Source organism: Vespula pensylvanica, chromosome 2 (assembly GCF_014466175.1).
Source record: "Vespula pensylvanica isolate Volc-1 chromosome 2, ASM1446617v1, whole genome shotgun sequence".
NCBI lineage: Eukaryota > Metazoa > Arthropoda > Insecta > Hymenoptera > Vespidae > Vespula > Vespula pensylvanica.
The window spans coordinates 7,301,274-7,323,773 of NC_057686.1; the positions used below are offsets into that span (position 1 = coordinate 7,301,274).

Consider the following 22,500-nt stretch of genomic DNA (forward strand, 5'->3'; position numbering starts at 1 on the left):
ATATGAAAAACAGGAGCGAGAAATGGATAAGGAGAATAAAAACTGTAAGGGAGAAGGGTGAAGAGAGAATGGAGCATAGTGATGTAAGAAATTACGAGTAAAACGAAGAGAGAGAGAGAGGGAGAGAGAGAGAGAGAGAGAGAGAGAAAGAGAGATAGAGATAGATATACTCGGTGCACTTACCTCTTTGGGGTATTAGCGGCCAGGGATGTAACGGGCTGCCGGCAACCAGCCAGACACATGCCAGCAACACTCGGAACATTTTCACCCCCATCCACTTCGGACAGACGGAAACTTCTCTGCGTTCAAGTCCCTTTCCCTCGTGGCCGCCCTCGTATTCTCCTCTTCCTCCTCTTCCTCTTTCTCTTCCTCTTTCTCTTCCTCTTCTTCTCCCTTCTGCTTCGACCCTCCTCACGACCGTTGTCTCCCACCGCTGTTCTGTTCTTCTTCCAGCACGTTCTAGCAGAGTTTCACTTCTCTTATTCTCTTTCCTTCTCCTATTCACTGGAACAAGCTCCCTTTCAGTAGACTCCTCGTAACCGCCCACTTTATCGTTCTCTCTTCGTCACCTTCTTCGTCGTCTTCTTCGTCGTCTTCTTCGTCGTCTTCGATCGGACGAAGAAGTAACTGCTACCTCTGCTACTACTACTGCTTCTGCTTCTGCTTCTGCTTCAGCTTCTGCTTCTGCTTCTGCTATCACCACCAACACCACCACTTTACGGAGCATACACGATGAACGCGTGACTACTGCCTTTCCATTCGGACCGCGGTGGTCCGTTGTTCGTGCGCGAACCCGTGACTATTACTCGACAAGTAGTAAAGCCGATTGTCCATTAGTCGGACTGACCAACCGCATGATTAGACGTGTTACTATACTTGTAACTGGTAATAACAAACCTTCGATATGATCATTAAACGAATATTAACAAATGATTAGTCCAAGAAACACGTTTGAGTCACTTGAATTTTCTTTATCTTTCCCTTTAATCTTCTTCTTCTTTTTCTTCTTCTTCCTCTTTTCACGATCAACGTTCACTCTCTCACTAATACACTTTTATTCGTCAAACGAACATCTATTATTTCCTCCGAACGCATTCCTTCTATTCATTCTTATCTTCGAATTCTTCAAAATACTCTCTTCTTATTTTGAGATACTTCTTTTCTCTCCATTCCTCTTTTCCTTTTCTTCCTTCTTATTCTTACGTACGGCGTTACGTACATTCGTTCTTTCACCCTTCAAATCACACTCGCTTATCTTTAATCGCTCGAGAATTCCCGTTTAATTGTCTGCAGGTAGGTGTGATAATCGGTCCGAACAGACACGGACGTTTACTATTATACAAAGAGGATCACTGCTACTCGCGAGCAACAGCAACAGCAACAGCAGTAGCAGCAGCAGCGTTTCCGACGTGATGGCGAATACACATAGTTGAGCACGCGTATGTTGTCTATCTGTCTGTCTGTCTGTCTGTCTGTCCTTCTGTCCTTCTGTCCGTCCGTCTTTCTCTCTCTTTCTCTTCTCTCTCCCTCCCTCTCTCTCTCTCTTCACGTGCTATCCTCAGAGCATCGCTATTTCCGAGTCCTGTCACGGTAACGTCAGAGCGCCATGACGTGGTTTTACGTGGGCCTCCGTGCTCGAATTTCCTACGAGCTCTACTTGCGGTACCTTGCTACGTATTCCTCCTTCCCCTTCTCCCGTTTCTCTCGTCCACGAATTTTACTTTCGATCTTCGTTTTCATCGAGAACAACGAAGGAGAGAAAGAGAGAGAGAATAATATCAACAAGGACCAACGAAGCGTTACGGTGGACGTCATTTGCGGCGCGTTCTCGCGCGAATTCTCAAAAAACGTGACATTTTTCTAAGAGGATCTCGCTCTTTTTCTTTCTTTCGTACCTTTTCCTTTCTCTCTCTCTCTCTCTCTCTCTCTCTCTCTCTCTTTCCCTCTTCTTAAATAATATTTATTATTTAAGGTTTTATATTAGATAACCACTTCGATTCCATCCATCGTCATAGTCGCCCAAGGAGAACGTATTCTCTCACCAACAAGGTAATCTTGTTCCTTGGGATTACGAGCGACAACGACCACTATTACTCGCTGATCCCTCGTTCCTGATTCATAGGTGGTCGTTAATTTCTCGTGGGATTCACTTATTAAAGGCGAGACCCTTCCTATATATATATTTTCTCGTTTCTCTGTCGTAGGATCTACCCGACGTAGTTCGGCCAGCACGAAATTACGTTCGAACCAACGGACTGCTACTGCTACTGCTTCTGCTTCTGCTTCTGCTTCTGCTTCTGCTTCTGCTTCTGCTTCTCCTGCTGCTGCTGCTACTGCTGCTAGCTCTACTCAGAGAAACCATTCGCATCAAAGGGATCTCTCTATCATCGTGCTTCCTTGCTATTCTCCTCGCATTGATATATACGCATTTCACGAGCTCGTTATACCGATACCTCGATAATTCTTTATGTCTGCCATACGATCAACTCTTTTTGTTTTCTTTTCTTTTATCTATGTCTCTTTGTTTCTCTTTCTCTCTTTCTATTTCTTCTCTTTTTCTCTCTTTCATACGTATCATTCAGGTTTTCCTCAATGTCAACTAATCCTCGCAAACTTCTCCTATACTTTTGAAAAGGATCACAACCTCTCCCACTGGCCGTTATTAAAATACTGTCGTTTCCTTTAATGACAAAACTCCCAAACCATCCCCCATCGTCTTTCTATTTCTTTCTTTTTCTATGTCTATTCTTCTCTCTCTCTCTCTCTCTCTCTTTCTTTTCTTTTTTTTTTGTTCTCGATGCCCGCCGGTGCTTGCCTACTGTGAAGATAGAAATAGAGATAGAGATAAAAAAAGGAAAGAAAAATGAAAAAAGGAAAAAAGGAAAAACAAGAGAGAGAAAGAGTGAGAGTGAGAGAGAAAGAGAGAGAGAGAAAGAGAGAGAGAGAGGACAAATATTTCAACGAGAACAAAACACGCGTCTCTCGTACACGACGGATTGAAATGCGTGCCGGACGAGAACGTAATCGTCGACGTGTCGAGCACTAACGAGTTCTTCCCGCGTGAAATTTTGATCGCGCGAACGTTCTTTGGTTTCTTTCTTTTTTCTTTTTTTCTTCTTTCCTTTTTCTTCTTTCCTTTTCTTGTTCTTTTTCCTGGTTTTTTTTTCCCCCTCGTTGTTTTCGTCCATTACTCTTTTTTCTTTTTCTTTTTTTTTTTTTTTTTCTTTTTTTCTTTCTTCTTTCTCGTCTACTTTCTTCCTCTCTTTTGTCTCTTCTTCTACGTCGCTTGTTGTTTCTGAATAATGAAAAAATCATTTCCGCGAGATTTGTTCGGATTTATAGACACGTATTAGCGTCACAATTATTTCCTGTTGACTTTGTCGTCCTCCGTTACGACGATTAATTTTATTAACTATTAATTTAGAAAAGTGATAGACATTTTTTGTTCCTTTCGATTTCTTTTCTTTTTTTCTTTTTTTTCTTCTTTTTTCTTTTTTTTTTTTCTTTTTTCTTTTTTCTTTTTTTGGAACTCTCGATTTAATTTTGGATGAAGAAAGGAAATAACTTTTATAGGATAGAGGATAGAGGATGGAGGATAGATAGATAGATTGCAAACGATTTTGACGTATACATACGTCCGTCACTCACGTTTTCATCTTTTTTCAAATGTTTCCCAACGGCATTCCTCGACGCTTAGAATTACATATGAGTCACGTATCACGATGCGCCGCGATGCATTCGAGTTTTGCGCGATCGTACCAGCGATTGCGAGTGTCAGAAAGAAAGAAAGAAAGAAAGAAAGAAAGAAAGAGAAAGATAGTACAGCTGGAAAAATTAACGGTGTACGTATTTTCTTGAGAACTACGAGTTTTGCTCGGCATCGAAGCAATTTGATGAAAGCGTAATCGCGTCCTTGTGAATGAAAAAAAAGAAAAAAAAAAAAAAAAACAAAAACAAAACAAAGAAAACATAAAGAATGACTCAAAATCGAAATCGATAGAAAAAAGGCAATAGAGATCGAAACTTCCTTTCTGTCTCGTTATCAATTTTATAAAAAGAAAGAATACAATTTTATAAACGAAACGAAACAAGAAAAGAGAAAGAAATCGTACTTCTTGGATATCACGCGTCTCGTCTAATCGAAGATCGAATACGTTCCTCGAATTCGTAATGTTTATATAATTTTATCGGTTAGCAGCAGGTATATAAACAGTAGAAACAAATTCTTCGTACGATTTTATTTTGTTTTGTAGGTTAAACGTAGAAAAATATTTGCGATCTGCCGATTTGTATCCTTGTTTGGTATCTGTACGCAAGGGACAAAGATAGAGATAGAGAGACAGAGAGAAAGAGAAGGAAAGAGAATAAGAGAGAGAGAGAGAGAGAGAGAGAGAGCTTTATTTATCATGCTTGCGTTGTTCGTGAGCATCGTCCCTCGAGCTAATTAATATCTCCGTTATGCAAATTAGGCACAGCAACGTTGGCTCTCGTTGTGTAACAAAAGCCCTCTTTCCGATAATTCTCCATCGAATAACGATATCAACGTACACGACCGACCAACAATTCCCTTCACCTCTCTGCAGTACCGTTCTAACCGTCGTCCGTTAAACGACGCGAGCCCGTAATCTACGAACACCGATTACGTATAACCTTCTCGTATCTCTCGGGTCTCCAATTAATACGAGCCCTGCTTACTCGCTTGTATTCATTTTTATTAATTAGGAATTTTCGAGGGGTGACGTTCGTTATCTCGATTATTTTCTTGTCGATTATTCCGACATTTTAATGCACGTTACACGCTCATCGTAAATATCAATTATTATGCATAGTTTCGATAAGAGATAGTACAAACATTTATCGTTTATCATTTTATCGATTAAAAATTTTCAATCATTTCTTTTCTTTTCTTTTTTTTTTTTTTTTTTTTTTTTTTTTTACGATTATTCCTCCGATCGCGACATCCTTTCGATTTTGTCTTTCTTTCTTTTTATAATTTTTTTTATATTTTTTTTAACCGTGTAATTGAATTGTTTATTATTAATAATCATAGGGAGGAATCACGACGTTAGATAATTCATTTAAAAAAGTATATGTATATGTAATAATAATTAAATTAAATAAAGAAAATAATTTAGAAAGCTTTCGAAAATATGTGTAAAACATGTACGAGTTATTACATGGTAAAATCATTGTTAGTTTATCTTCGATGTTACACTCGTCTCCATTAAAAGTTTGGACCAAAGTTGGGCCTCTCTCTCTCTCTCTCTCTCTCTCTCTCTCTTTCTGTGTGTATGTGTATTTGTGTATATGTGTGTGTCAGTTGAGCATGGGATGCTTTTATTGATCGCCTATGCAAATTTGACAATTTCATCGTTATTCTCCCATTCGTTTATTACGAGCTACGTATAGTCGAGCGACTGCATCATAACAGACACCCCTTGGTAATACGTTCGTGGATACAGTAGAGTACTTCCTATCTTTACGAATTAATTCTTTCCGATCCTTCTCTCGTAAAATATGAATTCGTAAAGTGAGAATTTATATTTCTCATAAAACGCAATGTATTATATAATAAATATATCCTTTGCCCTTGGCGATTAATTTTTCATATTAAAAACTTTCATAAACGTAATATAAAAGGATAGATTTTTGTTGTGTCATGATATTCGTTTAGAAAGAGAGAGAAAAAAGAAAATTTTTAAAATTTATACATATATATATATATAAAAAAAAAGGACAAAGAGAAATAAAAAGGAAAAAAGAGAAAGAGAGAGAGAGAGAGAGAGAGAGAGACAGAGAGAAAAGAAAAATACAATAATTCTCTTAAATCCCTGGAATTACCTGTATCATATACTTATCGTTCGGCACGCGAAATTGTGAATTCGACTCGAAATACGATTATACGGCTCTTTAAATCTAACGAGGCTGACGAAGTTGCTTTATCGTTGAATGCTTCACGAACACGATATTGATTGATATACGAATTAATCAATTCGATATTATGTACGTGTGTGTCTGTGTGTGTGGGTGCGCTTCTGTGAGAACATTTTCAAAGAGGTTGATGGAGACACGATTATCGACTTTTTGAAAAAGGTAAATAAAACAAAATAAAAAAATAAAAAAATATCAATGGACAATTTGAATCGTTCGTGTAAAGCCAATGATTTTTTCTTTTGTAATTTTTTTTTCCTTTATTTTTTTTCTTCTTTTTTTTTTTTTTTTTTCACAAAAAAAAAAAGAAGTTAAAATCGAAGAAATTAAACGGAACGTTGAAATAATAGCTCGTTTAAAACGATTGAAAAGGACCGATGAAATTGCATGTAACGAGTTAGGCTCTCTCTCTCTCTCCCTCTCTCTCTCTCTCTCTCTCTCTCTCTCTCTCTCTCTGTGTTTCTCTCTCGGTGATACTACAACCGAAAAGCAAAGAGAAAAACACATAGCCCCCGTTGTATTCGGCCATCGCAAAGCTCTCTTCCGGCGAACGCACATCGCGTATAAACGACGACGTAATAAACCCTGCTGTTCGACTGTACGCCCCGTATTTGCACCGTTTTGCATGTCCCGAAAGAGATGGAGATAAAGGGAGAAAGAGAGAAAGAGGTAGGACAAAATTGCAGTCGCTTACAGTAGCGAAAATCCAACGGTGTCGAAAGCCTGCCACGCGAATCGCGCGTGCCTCTCCCTGCCCACGGATTGCCTTTTTATTACTTTTCCTTGTTTTTTCTTCTTTATCTTCGTGTCTATTTTCTTTTCTCTCTCTCTCTCTCTTTCTCTCTCTCTTTCTCTCTCTCTCTCTCTGTCTCTCTCTCTGTCTCTCTCTCTGTCTCTCTCTTCCACATCGACTCGGGTTTTCAGATATTTCCCTTTTTTTTTTTTTCAATTTTATTTCTCTTCCTTTTCTTTCTTTTTTCTTTTTTTGCTTTTTTTTGTTGGTGGTGTTGTTTTCTTCCTTTTTCTTTTTTTTTTTTTTAGAAATGACCAAAAATGTCGTTGGTAAGTACGGGAAAAATATAATAAAAGATCGTTTTTCGATTTTTTCATACGCGTTCAAGCTCGTGTTTGAATTATATTATTAGAGTCATGAAAGGATTGTAAGCGAAGATAAAAAGAAAGAACGTGGAAGTTTAGAACGGGTGAATGTTAGGTTGAAATAGATGTGAGTAATAAGTGGGCAGTTTGAAAGGATATAAAATAGTGAGTAAAAGTTGCTTTTAACTATTGCCAGTTGTTATGGAGTGTATGTTGCAATAAAAATTATTAATAGTAGTAAAATGATCGTATCTGTTAGGAATAGTTAACACGAACATTTTATATTTTTCTTTTATGTGTATTTATCTAAGAGAGATTTTTAATAATAGTAATAATATCAGTGACGAAAACCGAACACGATCGTTTAATATTTTTGTCCTCTAATATATATATATATATATATATATATATATATATATATATATATATATATATATATATAATCTCTTTTTCGTTGTTTTCTTTGTTATCAGAAAATACAAGAAATATAAAAGACTTGGGAAATTATCAAAAAAAAAAAAAAAAAAATATGCTTAGGAAAAATTGTTAACATAATAATAATGATAATGATAATGATGATAATAATAATAATAATAATATTATTATTATTAATAATAAATAATAATAATATCAAAGACGGAGACGGAACACGTCCATTTAAAATGTTTTTCTCTATGTATTTTCTCTTCCTTTTCTTTGTTATTAAAGAAGATAGCAAAGCAAATACGAAAAAAAAAGTTAAAAAGTTATGCAAAGAAAACTTGTTCAAAAGAAATTAATAATAATAACAACAACAACATTAATAATAATAATAATAATAATAATAATAATAATAATAATAATAATAATAATAACAACAACAACAACAGAAATGAAGAGTATATACAACCATTCAATATTTTTGTCCTCCCTATATACACTTCTCTTCGTTTTCTTCGTTATAAAAAAAGTTTCGAAATACATTATGAAAAGTTATTCATATAAAACACGTTGAAGAAAAATGATTAATAAATAACATATTAATAATAACGTCGGAAACGAACATTGATAAAGACCGCTCGATATTTTTATTCTCTATCTTCTATATCCCCTTTTTTCTTCCTTTCTTCTTTTTCTTCGTTATCAAAGAAGGCAACAAGGCAAATATAAAAGGTTTGAGAAGTTATTCGAAGAAAGCATGCTCAAGAGAGATACGGCCACCTGTAGGAAGAAGACATCGTCTCTGTCTTGTCGTGAAGCGAACCGGATGGAAAATAAACTCCTGAGAACTGAGTTTATCTGTACGTGTATATGCGTGTATTCGTGTGTGTATATATATATATATGTGTGTGTATACATATATATCTGTATATATACGTATGGTTGTATTTCGTGAGAGAACCGAACGGAACTCGAAGAGAGTTCGTGGTGAGAAGAGAAGAAAGAGAAGAAAGTGGTGGAGAAAGAACTACTACTGTTAGAGGTTAGTGGTCTCGCGTATCGCCCGCAACGGATTCAATTAGGGGAGAGAAGAGACCAGAATTTTGTATCGTTGTTTGAGAGAGAACGAGTGTAGATTTTAAATGAATGTTGTCTGTTCGTACGTGACCGGTAGGCCGATTTGATTCCACGACTTCAGGCGACCAATTGCCTTGTCTTCTGTTCCACCTACACACTATGTATATTCCAAAGGGGGTGGTAACTTTAAATCTAAAATCTCAAAAGAGTTTCATCAGAGGGTATATTATTCGTAGATTCTTTTTTTTCTTCTTTTTCTCTTTTTCATTTTTTCTCTTCCTCTTCTTTCTTCTTCTTTTTCTTTCTTTCTTTTTTTCTTTCTTTCTTTTTTGGTTGCTTTTGATAGGAATTTATAATTCGAAGCAAACATTTCGTGATTCGAGTTTCAAATAATCCGATTGAAACGTTAGTAGTAAACTCGAGTAGTTACTTCTGAGTAGTAAAGTTTCCTTCGTATTTTGGGAATAAGAAGGTAGGAACAATCGCAAGTTTTTCAATCATTGACTTTTGTTCTATTATATATTAGAAGGAAGATATTCGAATAGCGAGATAATCGAAATGGATTTGTGTCGTTCGTCGTACAAGGGTTATAACGTAGGCACTAATTCGACGATTCGATAACAATATCGTCGATAGCGCGCCGTTTACAAGGACGGTGGATTTTAATGGGCCGACTCTACGTCCACCTGTTGGCTCCACCTCTCTCGAGCGGGCGCTTACGAAAGTCACGTCATCCGAGAAAATTTCGGACCTCTCTCGTGTAGTTACGAGCTATACTGAATAAACAAGAATAAGATAGAAGAATGAAAAGAAGAGGAAAGTAGATCGATCTCTAGAGAAGCAAAAAATATATAGATATATATTCACGTTTTTCATCTTGAAAGAAAGCTATCTTCAAAAATGGAAGAAATTTATTTTATCTCCAAAAATAAAATAAAATAAAAAAAGATGAGAGAAAGAAAGAAAGATAGAAAGATAGAGAGAAAAAAAGAGAAACTCGTTTGTATTTATTCGACAAATATATATATATATATATATATATATATATATATATATATATATATATATAGATCGTATATATAAACACGATCAATTATTACTATTTTAAACGTTTCGAGAACAAAGTCACATGTTCGTATATTAACGCGATAGTATCCTCGCGTGTTAGAATTCGACCGAAATGAGAGCTCTTCTTCGAGACAGCTGCATCGCATAGGAGAGACGACGTTTAAAGACACGCGACAAGTTAAGCACGTGACTTTGAAGATGATCGACGAGGGAGAACCCTTTCGACCGATAACAAAAATGAGAAACAACTTTGAACGACGACGATGGACGACCAAGAAAGAGAGAGATAGAAAGAGAGAACTACATAGTCTGGCTTCGCCTATTTCCCTTGAATAAGATATTAACTTGGGACATCAAGCCTCGGCGTGATTTTCTATCGCGTGTTGACCTACTCTCTATATATATATATCTCTTTCTCTCTCTTTCTCTTTCTCTTTTCTTCTTTCTCACTCTCACTTTGTCTCTTTCTCTTTGTCCTTCTCAGTCTTTATGTACCTCCAGTTGACGTATTCAGCTCAACTTCGGACGTCATTTTCAAAGTGATCGATGAGAGTCGCTTTTGGAGAACGAATAGTCAACTTTGCGATGAAAAACATATAGCAAATCGAAATTAGCAACCTAACGAGCACACCCGAGATAACCAGTGAAAGAGAGAGAAAGAGAGAAAGAGAGAAAGAAAGAACGTCGATATTTTCATCGTACAATCTTCTTCAATTTCTTGCGTGCGTGCGTGACTGCGTGACTGCGTGCATACGTGCCTGTTTGTTTGCGTTAGACTTTCGTCAAAGATCACGCGAGATTATCGACCAAGTTTGTTCTTCCTTTCTTTCTTTCTTTCTTTCTTTCTTTCTTTTTTTCTTTTCCTTTTTTCCTCCCTTTCTTTTTTTATTCTTTCGTTTTTTGCGAACCGCGAGTCAACTCTCGTTATCCCAGGAATTACGGCGTGGCGAGTTATCGTGGACAATTTCCACGTCGTATCTCGTTTAGAACTCGCTCGATATTAAACGCGAACGCGAAGGAACGATTTATATCTGAAATAGCGAAATAGCTTCGCTCGTAAACGCGTTAGTTTTTATTCACGATTATCAAAGATTAATGATAATAAAAGGGAAGAATCACGAAGGGGATGAAAGAGGGCGGGAAACTTTATCGAATTTCTTTTTCTTTCTTTCTTTCTTTCTTTCTTTTTTCTTTTTTTCTTTTCTTTCTTTTCTTTTTTCTTCTCTTTTTTATTTTTCTAACGATGAGCTTTGATAAAATGATTTTCACGTTTCTCACATTTAAAAAGCATTCTCACAGGCAACGTTCGATTTTCTCCAATAACTTTCAAAGGGAAGAAACGATAATACAACGAACGTCGACGACACGCATTTTGTTCTTCTTTGTTCTTTCTTTTTTTCTATCTTGTTTCTTTTCTTTTTTCTTTTTTTTTTTTTTTCCTCGAAAGAATACGAGACAAAACGGGACGAATTTTGAATCGTATATTCGCATTGGTACTCACGAAAGTGGACGAAGAATCTAACACCTCGATTGTCTGTCTATTTCTCTCGATGAATCGAGAAAGTAACGTCACAAAGAATATACTCTTCTCTCACGATCACAAAAGACATCGTTATCGTTACATCTTCGTGTTTTTAAGATTCTCGATGAACGAGATAATATCAGAGTAAAGAAAAGAAGAGGCGAAATAAATATTCTTTTTCTTTCTTTTCTTTTTTTCTTTTATGAAAATAAAAGGACACTCTCTATCTATCTCTATCTCAATTTTTCTCGTGTCGCGTTAATGTAAAATAAAAGAAGAAAAAAAAGTCGTCGAAAGAAGAGGAGGACAAGATAGAACGCGAGAAAATGATCATAATAATCGCGAGAACACCGAGTCACGCGTCACGTGGAAAAGTTAAGTTCACGCGAGCTTTCGAAAAAGCTTTCGAAAGAGATAAGGAAAGCTTTTCAAGTTTTCGAGAACACACACGTCTATTCGCTCGGAGCGCGCTCGGCGCACTGAAGGTTGTTCGATGGTACGCTTTGAAATCAACCCTGAAGGAGTATGGTGGCGGTAGTGGCGCCTACCATCGAGGGTGTAAGAGGGGTGAGAGGGGTGAGTATTGGTGTGGGTGCCAGTGGTATGCAACAAACCCGACGAAGCGTCTCTCCTCGCACCCACCATCACTGGTTCACCCTCCTCGTACTACCTACCACTACTACTCGCTCTTCAACCCCTTCGTAGAAGGTAGACGGAAGAGCGCCACCATCATCCCCATCGCAACTACTACCATCAACCCTTACCAGTGACTTTTCCTACGTACTGTTAAGCAGCCGATTTTGTAATTTTGTTAGAATATAACAACGCATATATAAATATATATATATATATATAAATGTGTGTGTGTGTGTGTGTGGGTATACATACCTTTGACATTATATTTCTAACATTACATTTCTAATGACATTAATATTATATTTCTATTATACAATATTATATTCTATTTGACATTAACATTATATTTCTAAGATACAAATCACAGATACATTCTTTGTGTATGTTGTATATATGTACGTGTGTGTGTGCGTGTGTGTTTGTATGCGTGGAAGAAAAAGAGAGTTTCTTTTTTTAAAAGAGAGAAAGAAAGACTTCGGTGAATTCTTTCCCGTGATATTCTTCTCTCGGATTTTTCTAGGAAATATTGATTGTTTGGTAAAACAATAGTAGGTTAATAGGGGAATATGCTGAGGGTGATGGTAACGTTACCGATGACAAGTAATAAGAACGAGAGAAGATGGATAAAATTGAAGTTTTTATTTAAATTCGGTTTTTTTTTTTTATGTATTCCGAAGTAAACTTCTAGCGAGAATTTTTCTCTTTCTTTTTTCTTCTTTTTTTTTTTTCTTCTTTATATTTCTTTCTTGTTTTTTTTTTTTTGCTTTTTTCTTTTCCCTTTCCATCTTTTTTTGTTTCATTGGCAGATTTTTCCCATACTAGTTCGACGTCTATTATATGTTACGTTTTTATCGACGCCATCTTTCACTGTCATTTATAATGAGTCTTGTTACTGGATCGTTTTCTCGTACGAGCATTAAAAAAGGACGGTCTAATAGGCTTCGTTTTCGTTCCTTTCGTTTATTTTTTTCTTTTTTTTTGTTTTATCTCTGTGTATTCTTTTTTCTTTATTCTTTCGTCAATAAACGAGAGAAGGTAGCTTCACACGATCAGCTTTTTCCTATCTCTTCTGAGAAATACAAGTATCACGTACGCAATTCTATATATTTCTACATATATATATATATATATATATATATATATATATATATAAAATATATATATAGAGAAAATATATATACACACACACACACACGTTTCCTTCTAATATCCGGGGAAAAGCGCACGGAAGTGGCAATAAAATGATTTCAACTCGCACACAGAAACACAGACGAAATTTTTCATTTCACGAAGTAGCAAGTACTCTCGTTCGGCGTACCTTTCGTCGATTTCGCGCACGTTGTCGATCTCGTTCGAAGTACGAAGTAGAAGTACAATCAAATTTCGTTTCGGACGTTCTCGAGAGTGAGTCTGGAAGGAAGTTGAGGTGCTCGTTAGCTGCGATTTTCCGTAAAATTTCATCGGACGTTCTCATTATTTGTCAATCAAGTATCTGACAACGAAGCAGAGAGCAAAAGAGAAAAAGAGAGAACGTATTTCTAAAATTAATAACAAACTATTAACATTAACGACCAATTATTGTAAATTTAACGTGCGAGAATATGAAAATTTAATTGAAAATATTGATCTTAAAGTTCAATATTAAAGATACAAATCATCGATTAGAACGAACGATTATTAAAAGATGGTAGAAACGTTCGTAATATTTTCTCAACATTTACCTTCGTGTTGTAACATCGTATAATAAAGGAACATCGCGTGAAATCTGCTTAACGCCACGACGCTTCCGTACTTGCTTAATCGCTCCGTGAAATCAGATTTCTTGCGTTATGAATTTTTCCTAAAAATTGTGACTTCCCTTTCTCTCTCTCTCTCTCGTTTTACGCGAGAACGAATAAAGAAAGTAGGTAAATGGATACATATATTTATTCCAAGGTAAGAACACGTCACAAGGTAACGTCAGAAACTGCACAAATTACACAATTGTTTTTTTCCTTCGTTCTTAAGAATTTTCTCGGTCGTGATCGGTGATCTTTATACTTGAATTGTATTTTTGCTTCTTTTCTTCTCTCTCTCTCTCTCTCTCTCTCTCCCTCTCTCTTTTTTTATTATTTTCATTTTCTTTCTCCCTTTCATTTTTGTTTGTTTTCTCGAGGTAACGTCGGAGAAGAAAGATGAGCAAAATGAAATACTAACGGAAGTAGTAGGAGTATTCTCGGTATGACGTCCCGCGAGAATTACATTTACCAGGAACTAAACAGAGGCTTTAACTTTTTTCGCTTTCGTGTACGCTTGTGAAATAATGTTTTCGCCATGGACGCAAATGTATCGCTGACAACCTCGACGTTGACATAGGGTTTACGATACTCGATACGGGCTATTTATATCTGACCGTCAAATTTTTCGGCGGCGTATATAAACTCTGCGTATCTTTAAAAACACAATCTATATATATATATATAAGTATATATCATCTTTCGAATAGGTATAGTTTAATGATAATCGTAATCGTTTTTAAGTAAAGTCAACGTGTATATGAATCTGTATTACACGAACAAGTTTCGACAAATGTGTTTGAAAATACATTGAAATATGTTAAAAGAATTTTTCATCTTGGAAGTAAAGGAAGAAAAAAAGAGAGAGAGAGAGAGAGAGGGAGGGAGAGAATACAAAGAAAAAGAAAGAAGAAGAAGAAGAAAAAATAGAAAGGAACAAGACCGACCACAACAGCAAGCAAGCAAGCAAGCAAGCAAGCAAGCAAGCAAGCAAGCAAGCAAGCAAGCAAGCAAGTTAGGTGAAAGTTTTTAAAAGAATTATTAATAACGTTGTCCGCATTTTCGTTTTAAAGTTCCAAATGAGATATATGTCTGCGAGCGGGAAGAATGAAACTTAACTAATCGAAACAATGTTTTTTCCGTTCGAGTCGATTAAACGTAAGGAACAAGAAACGTTAAACTTTCTACGTATATACACACACACACACATATATATATATATATAAATATACCTGTATATTAATCTATAGATTTATCTATTTATTTACACACGAGTTTTACCATGTAATGAACTAAATTTCTTGGAAATCGATTTTGATCCGTTAAGTTGATTTAAAAGAGAGAGAGAGAGAGAGAGAGAGAGAGAGAGAGAGAGTAAGGAGAATTAGGATGAGAATTTACGGTGAAGATGGTAATTCTCGATTTGCAGGTTCGGTGCAGTTAGAGAGAGAAAGAGAGAGAGAGAGAGAGAGAGAGAGAGAGAGAGAGAGAGAAAGTGGTACAGTCGATTTCCTGGACCAATAATTCACCAAGCCATGCTTCTCGAGCGAGCTTAAGCCTCCGCGAACGTATTCCGTTGGTCGAACTTTCCAACGATATGTCACAATAAATGGAGTAACTTCTTCCCTTCTGTTCGCGAAGAAGCTAGTCTCTTCTCTCTCTCTCTCTCTCTCTCTCTCTCATACATACAAATACATATAAACACACACACATACGCACATATATATATATATATGTATATATACGCCCACGAGCATTATTCGTCCCTTATCTTCTCTAGCACGGTAATAACGCGAGAGAAGATCGTCACGTGCCGTTTTCGCTAACGGCTGAAAGTAACTGGTTTCCCTTAGCTCCATTCTTCCATCCTCTGCCCTTTTCTCTCAACCCTTCGCTCTCCTTAAGAAAATTATTCCTCGCGGCTGGAACGATTAGTCACAGTCGAAAACTTGCCGTTGAACTTCGACTTATCTTTGCTCGATGAGAATACGATTGTTTCTATCGGGAACTCTCCTTCTCTCGAGCGAAGCTTGGATTTCGTGAAAAAAAGAGAGAGAGAGAGAGAGAGAGAGAGAGAGAGAGGGAAGAGGAAAATAGAAAGGAGAAAAAGAAACAAGGAAAGAGAAAAGAAAGTAAAGAAAAGGAATGGGAAAGTTTTATGATGCATCGCTTTGGGGAAAGTTAGATAAATCAAATGAAAAAAGAGAAGAAGAAGAAGAAGAAGAAGAGGAAGAAAAACAATGTCGTCCGGTTTTTCTTTTTCTCTATCTTCTCTTTCTTTCTTTCTTTCTTTTTTTTTTTTTCTTTTTTTTTTCGAGGTAAATGACGATTTAAATAATCGTATAAAAAGAAGTGAAAAGGAAAAATATGTATCGTTCGACTACGCTTAACGCGTAATCTTTGTTTATAGGGTTTAAACGAAATTGTTTTGTTTTATTTCGTTGTATATAAAATAAATTGAATAGAGAGGGAAAGAGTAAACGAAATATCTATGGAAGATATTCGATTGATTAATTATTTACAAACACGCGTCCAAAGTCTATAAGAAATAAAAGGAATTACGACGATTTCAAGCGTAGCTGTGAAAGTGTAATAACGAATCCTAAGCCGGCAACGTAAACACAAAACAAATATCAGACCACTCAACCTCGAGACGAACTCGCACTAGTTACGATGCTTCAGTCGCTTGTATTGTTTCGTCCGGAGAACATCGAGTCTGTCGAAACTCGCTTTCCAATTTTTTACTCTATCGAATCTCTTGTTAAGAATTCATTGTTTAAAATTATTAATATATAGCTTGTTAATTGCGATATATTATTATAATGTAAATATAAATATATAAAATATTCTAAATAGAAATTCATTTACAAGTAATATATATATATATATATATATGTGCGTGTGTGTGTGTGTGTGTGGATAAATATTTATTACGCGTAGATAAATCTAAATTAATACGAACGTAATTTATTTAATTTATAATAAAGAAATAAAGAAAAACATGAATTAACTATTTATAAATATAAATTACAAATCCATTAAAAAAAAAATATATATATATATATGTATGTATATGTATGTATATACAAAGTGATATCGTTCAAATAACATCTCCGTAATAAGACTTCCGATATTATTTGCGTTATATATAATTATATTTTAATAACATCGTAAACGACGACAGAAATCTATACTATCGAATATAACAAATTTATACGTAAGTATTTAACTTCCTTCAATATTTATTACAATTTTAAACTCGTTTATATCGCTATCTTTCGTAAATGAAAACATATTTCTTCGATGCGTATTCGTCCTATTAATTTCTTTTTGCTTCCGAAAAGAAGAAAAACAAACAAAAGAAAAAAAAAAAAAGAAGAAAAGGAAGATTTGCGTGAACGCATGTGGATAGAATGGGGAGACGTGCGCAGATGGATAAAAGAAGTTTCTATCTGCTATACTATCGAAGGAAATACTTTATAAACCCTTTGGAAAACTCGTGTCACGACGGTGATTGCACGTAAAGAAGGAATTCGTAGTCGAAGTTTATATGTGAGTGCAACATAAGTACGTATATCTCTGTATATTTACATACATACATACATACATACATACATACATACATACATACATACATACATACATACATACATACATACATACGTACGTACATATATACAACGTACATATGCATACATACATACATACATACATTAACGTACATATATACATACATATATAAATACAGCGTACATATATATATATATATATGTATATATATAGATGTGTGTATGCATGTATAAGTATGTCTCGAAAGCCACGTTCGTTTCCTTTTCTACTCGGAACACTTTCTCAATGGAATAGAGGCTAGTATAATATAAATGTATATAACTTGGAGTGTATTCCACTGTGTGTGCGTGCGGATGTTAGTGTATATATGTGTATTGCCCGGAGACGAGCGTCCGTCCTCGAAGGATGAAAATTAATTTCCGTCGGCGTCGTTGTCGTCGTGCTCGTCGGAGCTTTCCTATTCGCATTCTTAACCATCTTTCCGCTCGAAAGCAATTCGACGTGCTGCAATATCGTACACGGTAGGGGGTGATGAAAAGGATAGAAGAAGGAGAGAGAGAGAGAGAGAGAGAGAGAGAGAAAGAAAGAGAAAGAGAAAGAGAAGGAGAGAGAAATAGAAGGGGAGGAGATAGTACTAGCTGTGTATGAAGGAAGCAGAAGGGCGTGCTAGGAGATCGTAAAAAGAAGCGATGTCTGTAGGTTCATTTCGAGCTAGAGTAAAAGTGGTGCCAGTGAAAAGGAATGATAGAAAGGAGTAGTGTATATATGTGTGTTAAAGAAAGATAGAGAAAGAGAAAGAAAGATAAAGAAAGAGAGAGAGATAGATAGATAGATAGATAGGTAGGTAGATAGATAGATAGATAGATAGATAGATAGATAGATAGATCGAAGGAAAAGAAAAGGAGGAAAGGAAAGAGTGAGAGAGAATTTAGCCCGTAGGGAATTTGTTCGACCTGAAGTTAAGGCCATTCTTGAGACTAAGTCTTTCTTTCTCTCTCTCTCTCTTTGAAGGAATAGAAGAAGAAGAAGAAGAAGAAGTAGAAGAAGAAGGAATAGAAGAAGAAGAAAAGGTGAAGAGAATTGAGAAGAAAGAGTCGACATTTTATTACCGAGTATAGTACCTAAGTACTACGATGAGGGACGCGGAATGGAAGCGACGATTTAACGTTTAAACGATCGTTTAATACGGCTTACTTGACTACGATTTAGGCCGTAAAAGATCGAGTGATAGAGAAAGAGAGAAGGAGAGAGAGAGAGAGAGAGAGAGAGAGAGAGATAGATAGAGATAGAGAGCTTACGTTTGTCCTTAAAAAGGTATAATAATAGGGAGTGTATATACTACGCTAACAGCAGGAGAAGATCGTACGAGACGAAGCTTCGTCTCGTAGAAACTCCGAAGATTAATGAATTGAAATTTCTCAGTTAAGTTTCGCACCGGTGATATATTATGTTTTAAGAGCACCGAGACAGTTTACTTGTTCGAAAGACTCTTGGAGGGGTGGTAGAGGGACTGAGATCGTTAAGAGGAGGCCTCGTTTTATGATTTTCTGCTGAGAGATCTACGAATGGACGGACGACGAAAGTTCGGAAACTTTCGAACACGAACTTTGATTTTGATTAACCGACAACTCTCTATCTCTCTCTCTCTCTCTCTCTCTCTCTCTCTCTCTCTCTCTCTCTCTCTCTCTCTCTCTCTCTCTCTCTCTCTCTCTCTCTCTCTTCTGTCTTTCCTGTCTCTATTTCTGTCTTTGTTTCTGTCTTCGTTTCTGTCTCTGTTTCTGTCTCTGTCTCTGTTTCTATTTCTGTTTCTGTTTCTGTTTCTGTCTCCCTATTTCTATCTCTCTCCCTCTCTCTTTCGTAGACTCATTCATTCGCTCTGTCATTTATTACATTATTCGCTTTATTACCTACGCAACGTTAATTAAACGCACTCCTGACGTAGAAAACGGTGCGGTAGCTAGCCTGACGTTGTACGCTACTGTTTCACGTAATTGGCGTACGCATTAGAACGATGTTAATTAACATGCCGTAATTAGTCTACACTCCAGTCATTATCTACCCGTTGACCCGTACTCGTTCAACCGGTCCTTGTATTTTCTTTTATTATTATGAAAATTAAAATGACTAAGTGGATATGCATTATGTATTATCGAAAAGAAAGAAAGATAGGAAAAATAAGATTTGACGAGTAGAATATTTGGATGTATTAATGTCAGCCTCGACGTGATATATCATCCCTGTATCTTTGTCAAAATCCACACGCAGTTAAAAACTTCTCGTCTTGGTTGTCTTCATTATTCCACGATACGGTAGGAATTGTACATTTCTAAGAACTTCTTCAGAGAGAGAGAAGAGTGTCTTGGAAAAAACACAATCTTCATTTGTCTAGCGAGCTACGTTCCTTTCATTCTTGATACGTTTTTACGAAGTACATACTTTCCACGTGAGCAGAACTACCTAGCAGCTGGTCTTACTTTCTCTCTTTCTTTCTTTCTTTCTTTCTTTCTTTCTCTCTCTCTCTCTCTCTCTCTATTTTATAGTAGGAGCATGCGTTCTTAAGATTTTTCTCACGTCTTATTCTATCTCGTCTTTATTTCGCCTTGCAAATTATGAATTCACTGACGAATATATGTAATCGTCTCTACCAACGTACAAATCATCTTTCAAAGTAATATTAAAAAAAAGAACAAAGAAAGAAATGTATGTATGTATGTATTTGTGTAGAATTTTTTCTTTCATTATTTCTTCCTTTTCATCGGAAAATGATCATTACGTTACTACGATGTTCTTTCTCAATCAAGAGAAACAGAAACGGAGTTAATTGCTCGTAGCAATTAAACGCTTTGCCGAGAGTACGAAAAAAAAAAAAAAAAAAGAAAAAGAAAGAAAAGAATGAAATATTAAAGACTATCGAATATTCTTTTTTATATCTTTTTTTTTTCTTGTTTTCTTTCATGAAGACTCTCGAGAATAGCCAAAACTCGTCCGGTATCAGCGAACTCTTTTGGTAATTAAAGAAATCAATTTTAATAACTTGACGTGTCTATCGACTTTGGTAATAAACAGCTACCTAAACAATCAAACGAGTGCATTGAAGAAATATAAAAATAAGAAGAAGAAGAAGAAGAAGAAGAAGAAGAAGATAAATAATAAGAGATTTTGTTTGTTTGGAAGTATCGCCAAAAGAATAATAAAAACGCGACGAAAGTGGTTCAAGGGTTAACACCAGTCGTCGTTGTTCCACCCTTAGGTAAGGGTTGCCGTAGTGTTTCTGGTTACCCACGGAATATATGCATGAGCCGCTCGACGTTCACCTCGAGAAAGTAAGAATACCAATTAGGCGAGCAAACACAGTGCGAGGTTACGAGAGAGAAGGTTGCTGCAAAGACACATCAACAGGGGATACCTCCGAGTAGCTTCTTTGCTTCGGCACATTCGTGATCGTGATAGTGATAGTCAAACGTTTGGAATGGGTGAGTCGATCCGTGTACTTACACGACAAAGATTTAGTTAGAGAAAGAAATCTAAAGAAGTGTAGGGGGTTAACGTTTTGTGAAACATTTTTTTTTTTTTTTATTTTTTCTTTCTCTTCATTAACGTTTTTACTCGACACTCGTAGAAAACTCTTTGGAAAGGTTATCGTATGATTATTTATATTTTCTTTTATTATATTTTTTATAAATTTATTTCAAGATTTATAAATATTTATAAATTTATATTTCTATATAGGCTATTCTTTTTTACTTTCTGTATATTCTATATATTGTGTTTTATATTTTTTATAAATCTAATTTTAGAAATCTGAAGAAGTGTAGGGGCTTAACGTTTTAAGAAACATTTTCTTTTTTTTTTTTTTTTTTTTTTCTTTCTTTTTATTAACATTTTTATTCGACACTCGTAGAAAACTCTTTCGAAAGATTATCGTATGATTATTTATATTTTCTTTTATTATATTTTTTATAAATTTATTTCAAGATTTATAAATATTTATAAACTTATATTTTTATATATTCTACTTTTTTTTTTACTTTCTGTATATTCTATATATTGTGTTTTATATTTTTTATAAATCTAATTTTAGAAATGTAAAGAAATATAGAAGGTTAACGTTTTGCGAAACACTTTTTTCTCTTTCTATTAATATAATTATCGTATGATTACTTACATATCTTTTTTATTATATTTTTTTACTATACCTATATCATATTATTTCCCCTTTCTCTTTGTTCTCCAAAAATTGTTCCATTCTCGAAGCTTTTTGAATCCGGACAAAAATCGTTTAACAATTTCAATGTATAAAGAAAACGAGATTAGAAAATCGTCCGGAAAAGTTATCGATAAGTGTGGGGTGATAAGTATAGGAGAGGTAGGTGAAGGGATATTTCGAAGTTGACGTGCTTCATCGATCTTAGCCAAGCGCCGGAATAATATATAATGGGCAATAATGCCGGGGCAATGTATCAAGCCATCGGGATATTCTATCGACAAGCTGTCGCTGCCATTATGCCTTACATACAACCTACATACTGTATATCGCGGGTGACTGCTAACTCCTACGCGTATCTCGTATAAGTAAATGTCACGAGTATGCGTAGAAATATATATATATATATATATATATATATGTATATATGTATGTGTGTGGCATATGTATATTCAAATAAAAGAAAAATAGAGAAGAAGATAAAAAAGGATAGAAAGAAAGAAAAAAAGAAAAAAAGAAAGAAAGAAAGAAATGGGAAGAAGGGGTAGGTATACGAATCCATCACCCTATGTATAAATCCATGCTCATCCTTCGTCCTACGTTGGAGATGGGAAACTCGAAAGCTATGTGAGTCAACGATAGAGTGAGAGAGATGGAGAGATAGATAGATAGATAGATAGATAGATAGAGAGAGAAAGAGAGAGAGAGAGAGTAATCGAGAGAATAGAACGTAGAGAAGGTGAAATTTATATTCCATGGTTGCCCGTAAAACCGGACGTTTATTATCGCACAAATCACGATCTGTTAGACAAAAGGGAGGGGATCTCTTTAATACCAACGAGAACAGGATGAACGTGCCGCGGTGAGTATCAAACGGCGAAGGAATTTGGCTAAAATTTCATTTAGGGAAATTGCATAATAACCGAAGGAAGAACTCGAGCCAAAGACCGCACATAACGATGTGGTATTATGATGTTGTACGTGTGGCTTCTTTATTTATATGGATGAGAAATCGTATACGATTTTATTGTTATTATATATATATATTATATATATAAATAAACTATATATATATAGTTTATTTATCATCGAACATATAAATAACGCACCTAATTCAATCGATTTAAGAAAGATATTTTAACGATATGAAATAGGACATAATGCGATGTTCTCAAATATATGATGTTAAATTTTCTAGA

General features: G+C 35.5%; 1 protein-coding gene and 1 long non-coding RNA gene across 5 annotated transcripts in view; one reads left to right on the forward strand and one right to left on the reverse strand.

The window, feature by feature from the left end:
- The window catches only part of LOC122627349 (disintegrin and metalloproteinase domain-containing protein 10-like), a 137,137-nt gene extending 136,522 nt beyond the window's left edge, over positions 1-615 (reverse strand). The window contains exon 1 of the mRNA XM_043808428.1: positions 184-615. Within this exon, the coding sequence (XP_043664363.1) occupies positions 184-274 (91 nt within the window). The 5' untranslated portion in view covers positions 275-615. The remainder of the gene's footprint in view (positions 1-183) is intronic.
- The window catches only part of LOC122627361, a 193,621-nt gene that overhangs the window by 138,003 nt on the left and 33,118 nt on the right, over positions 1-22,500 (forward strand). The window lies entirely within an intron of this gene.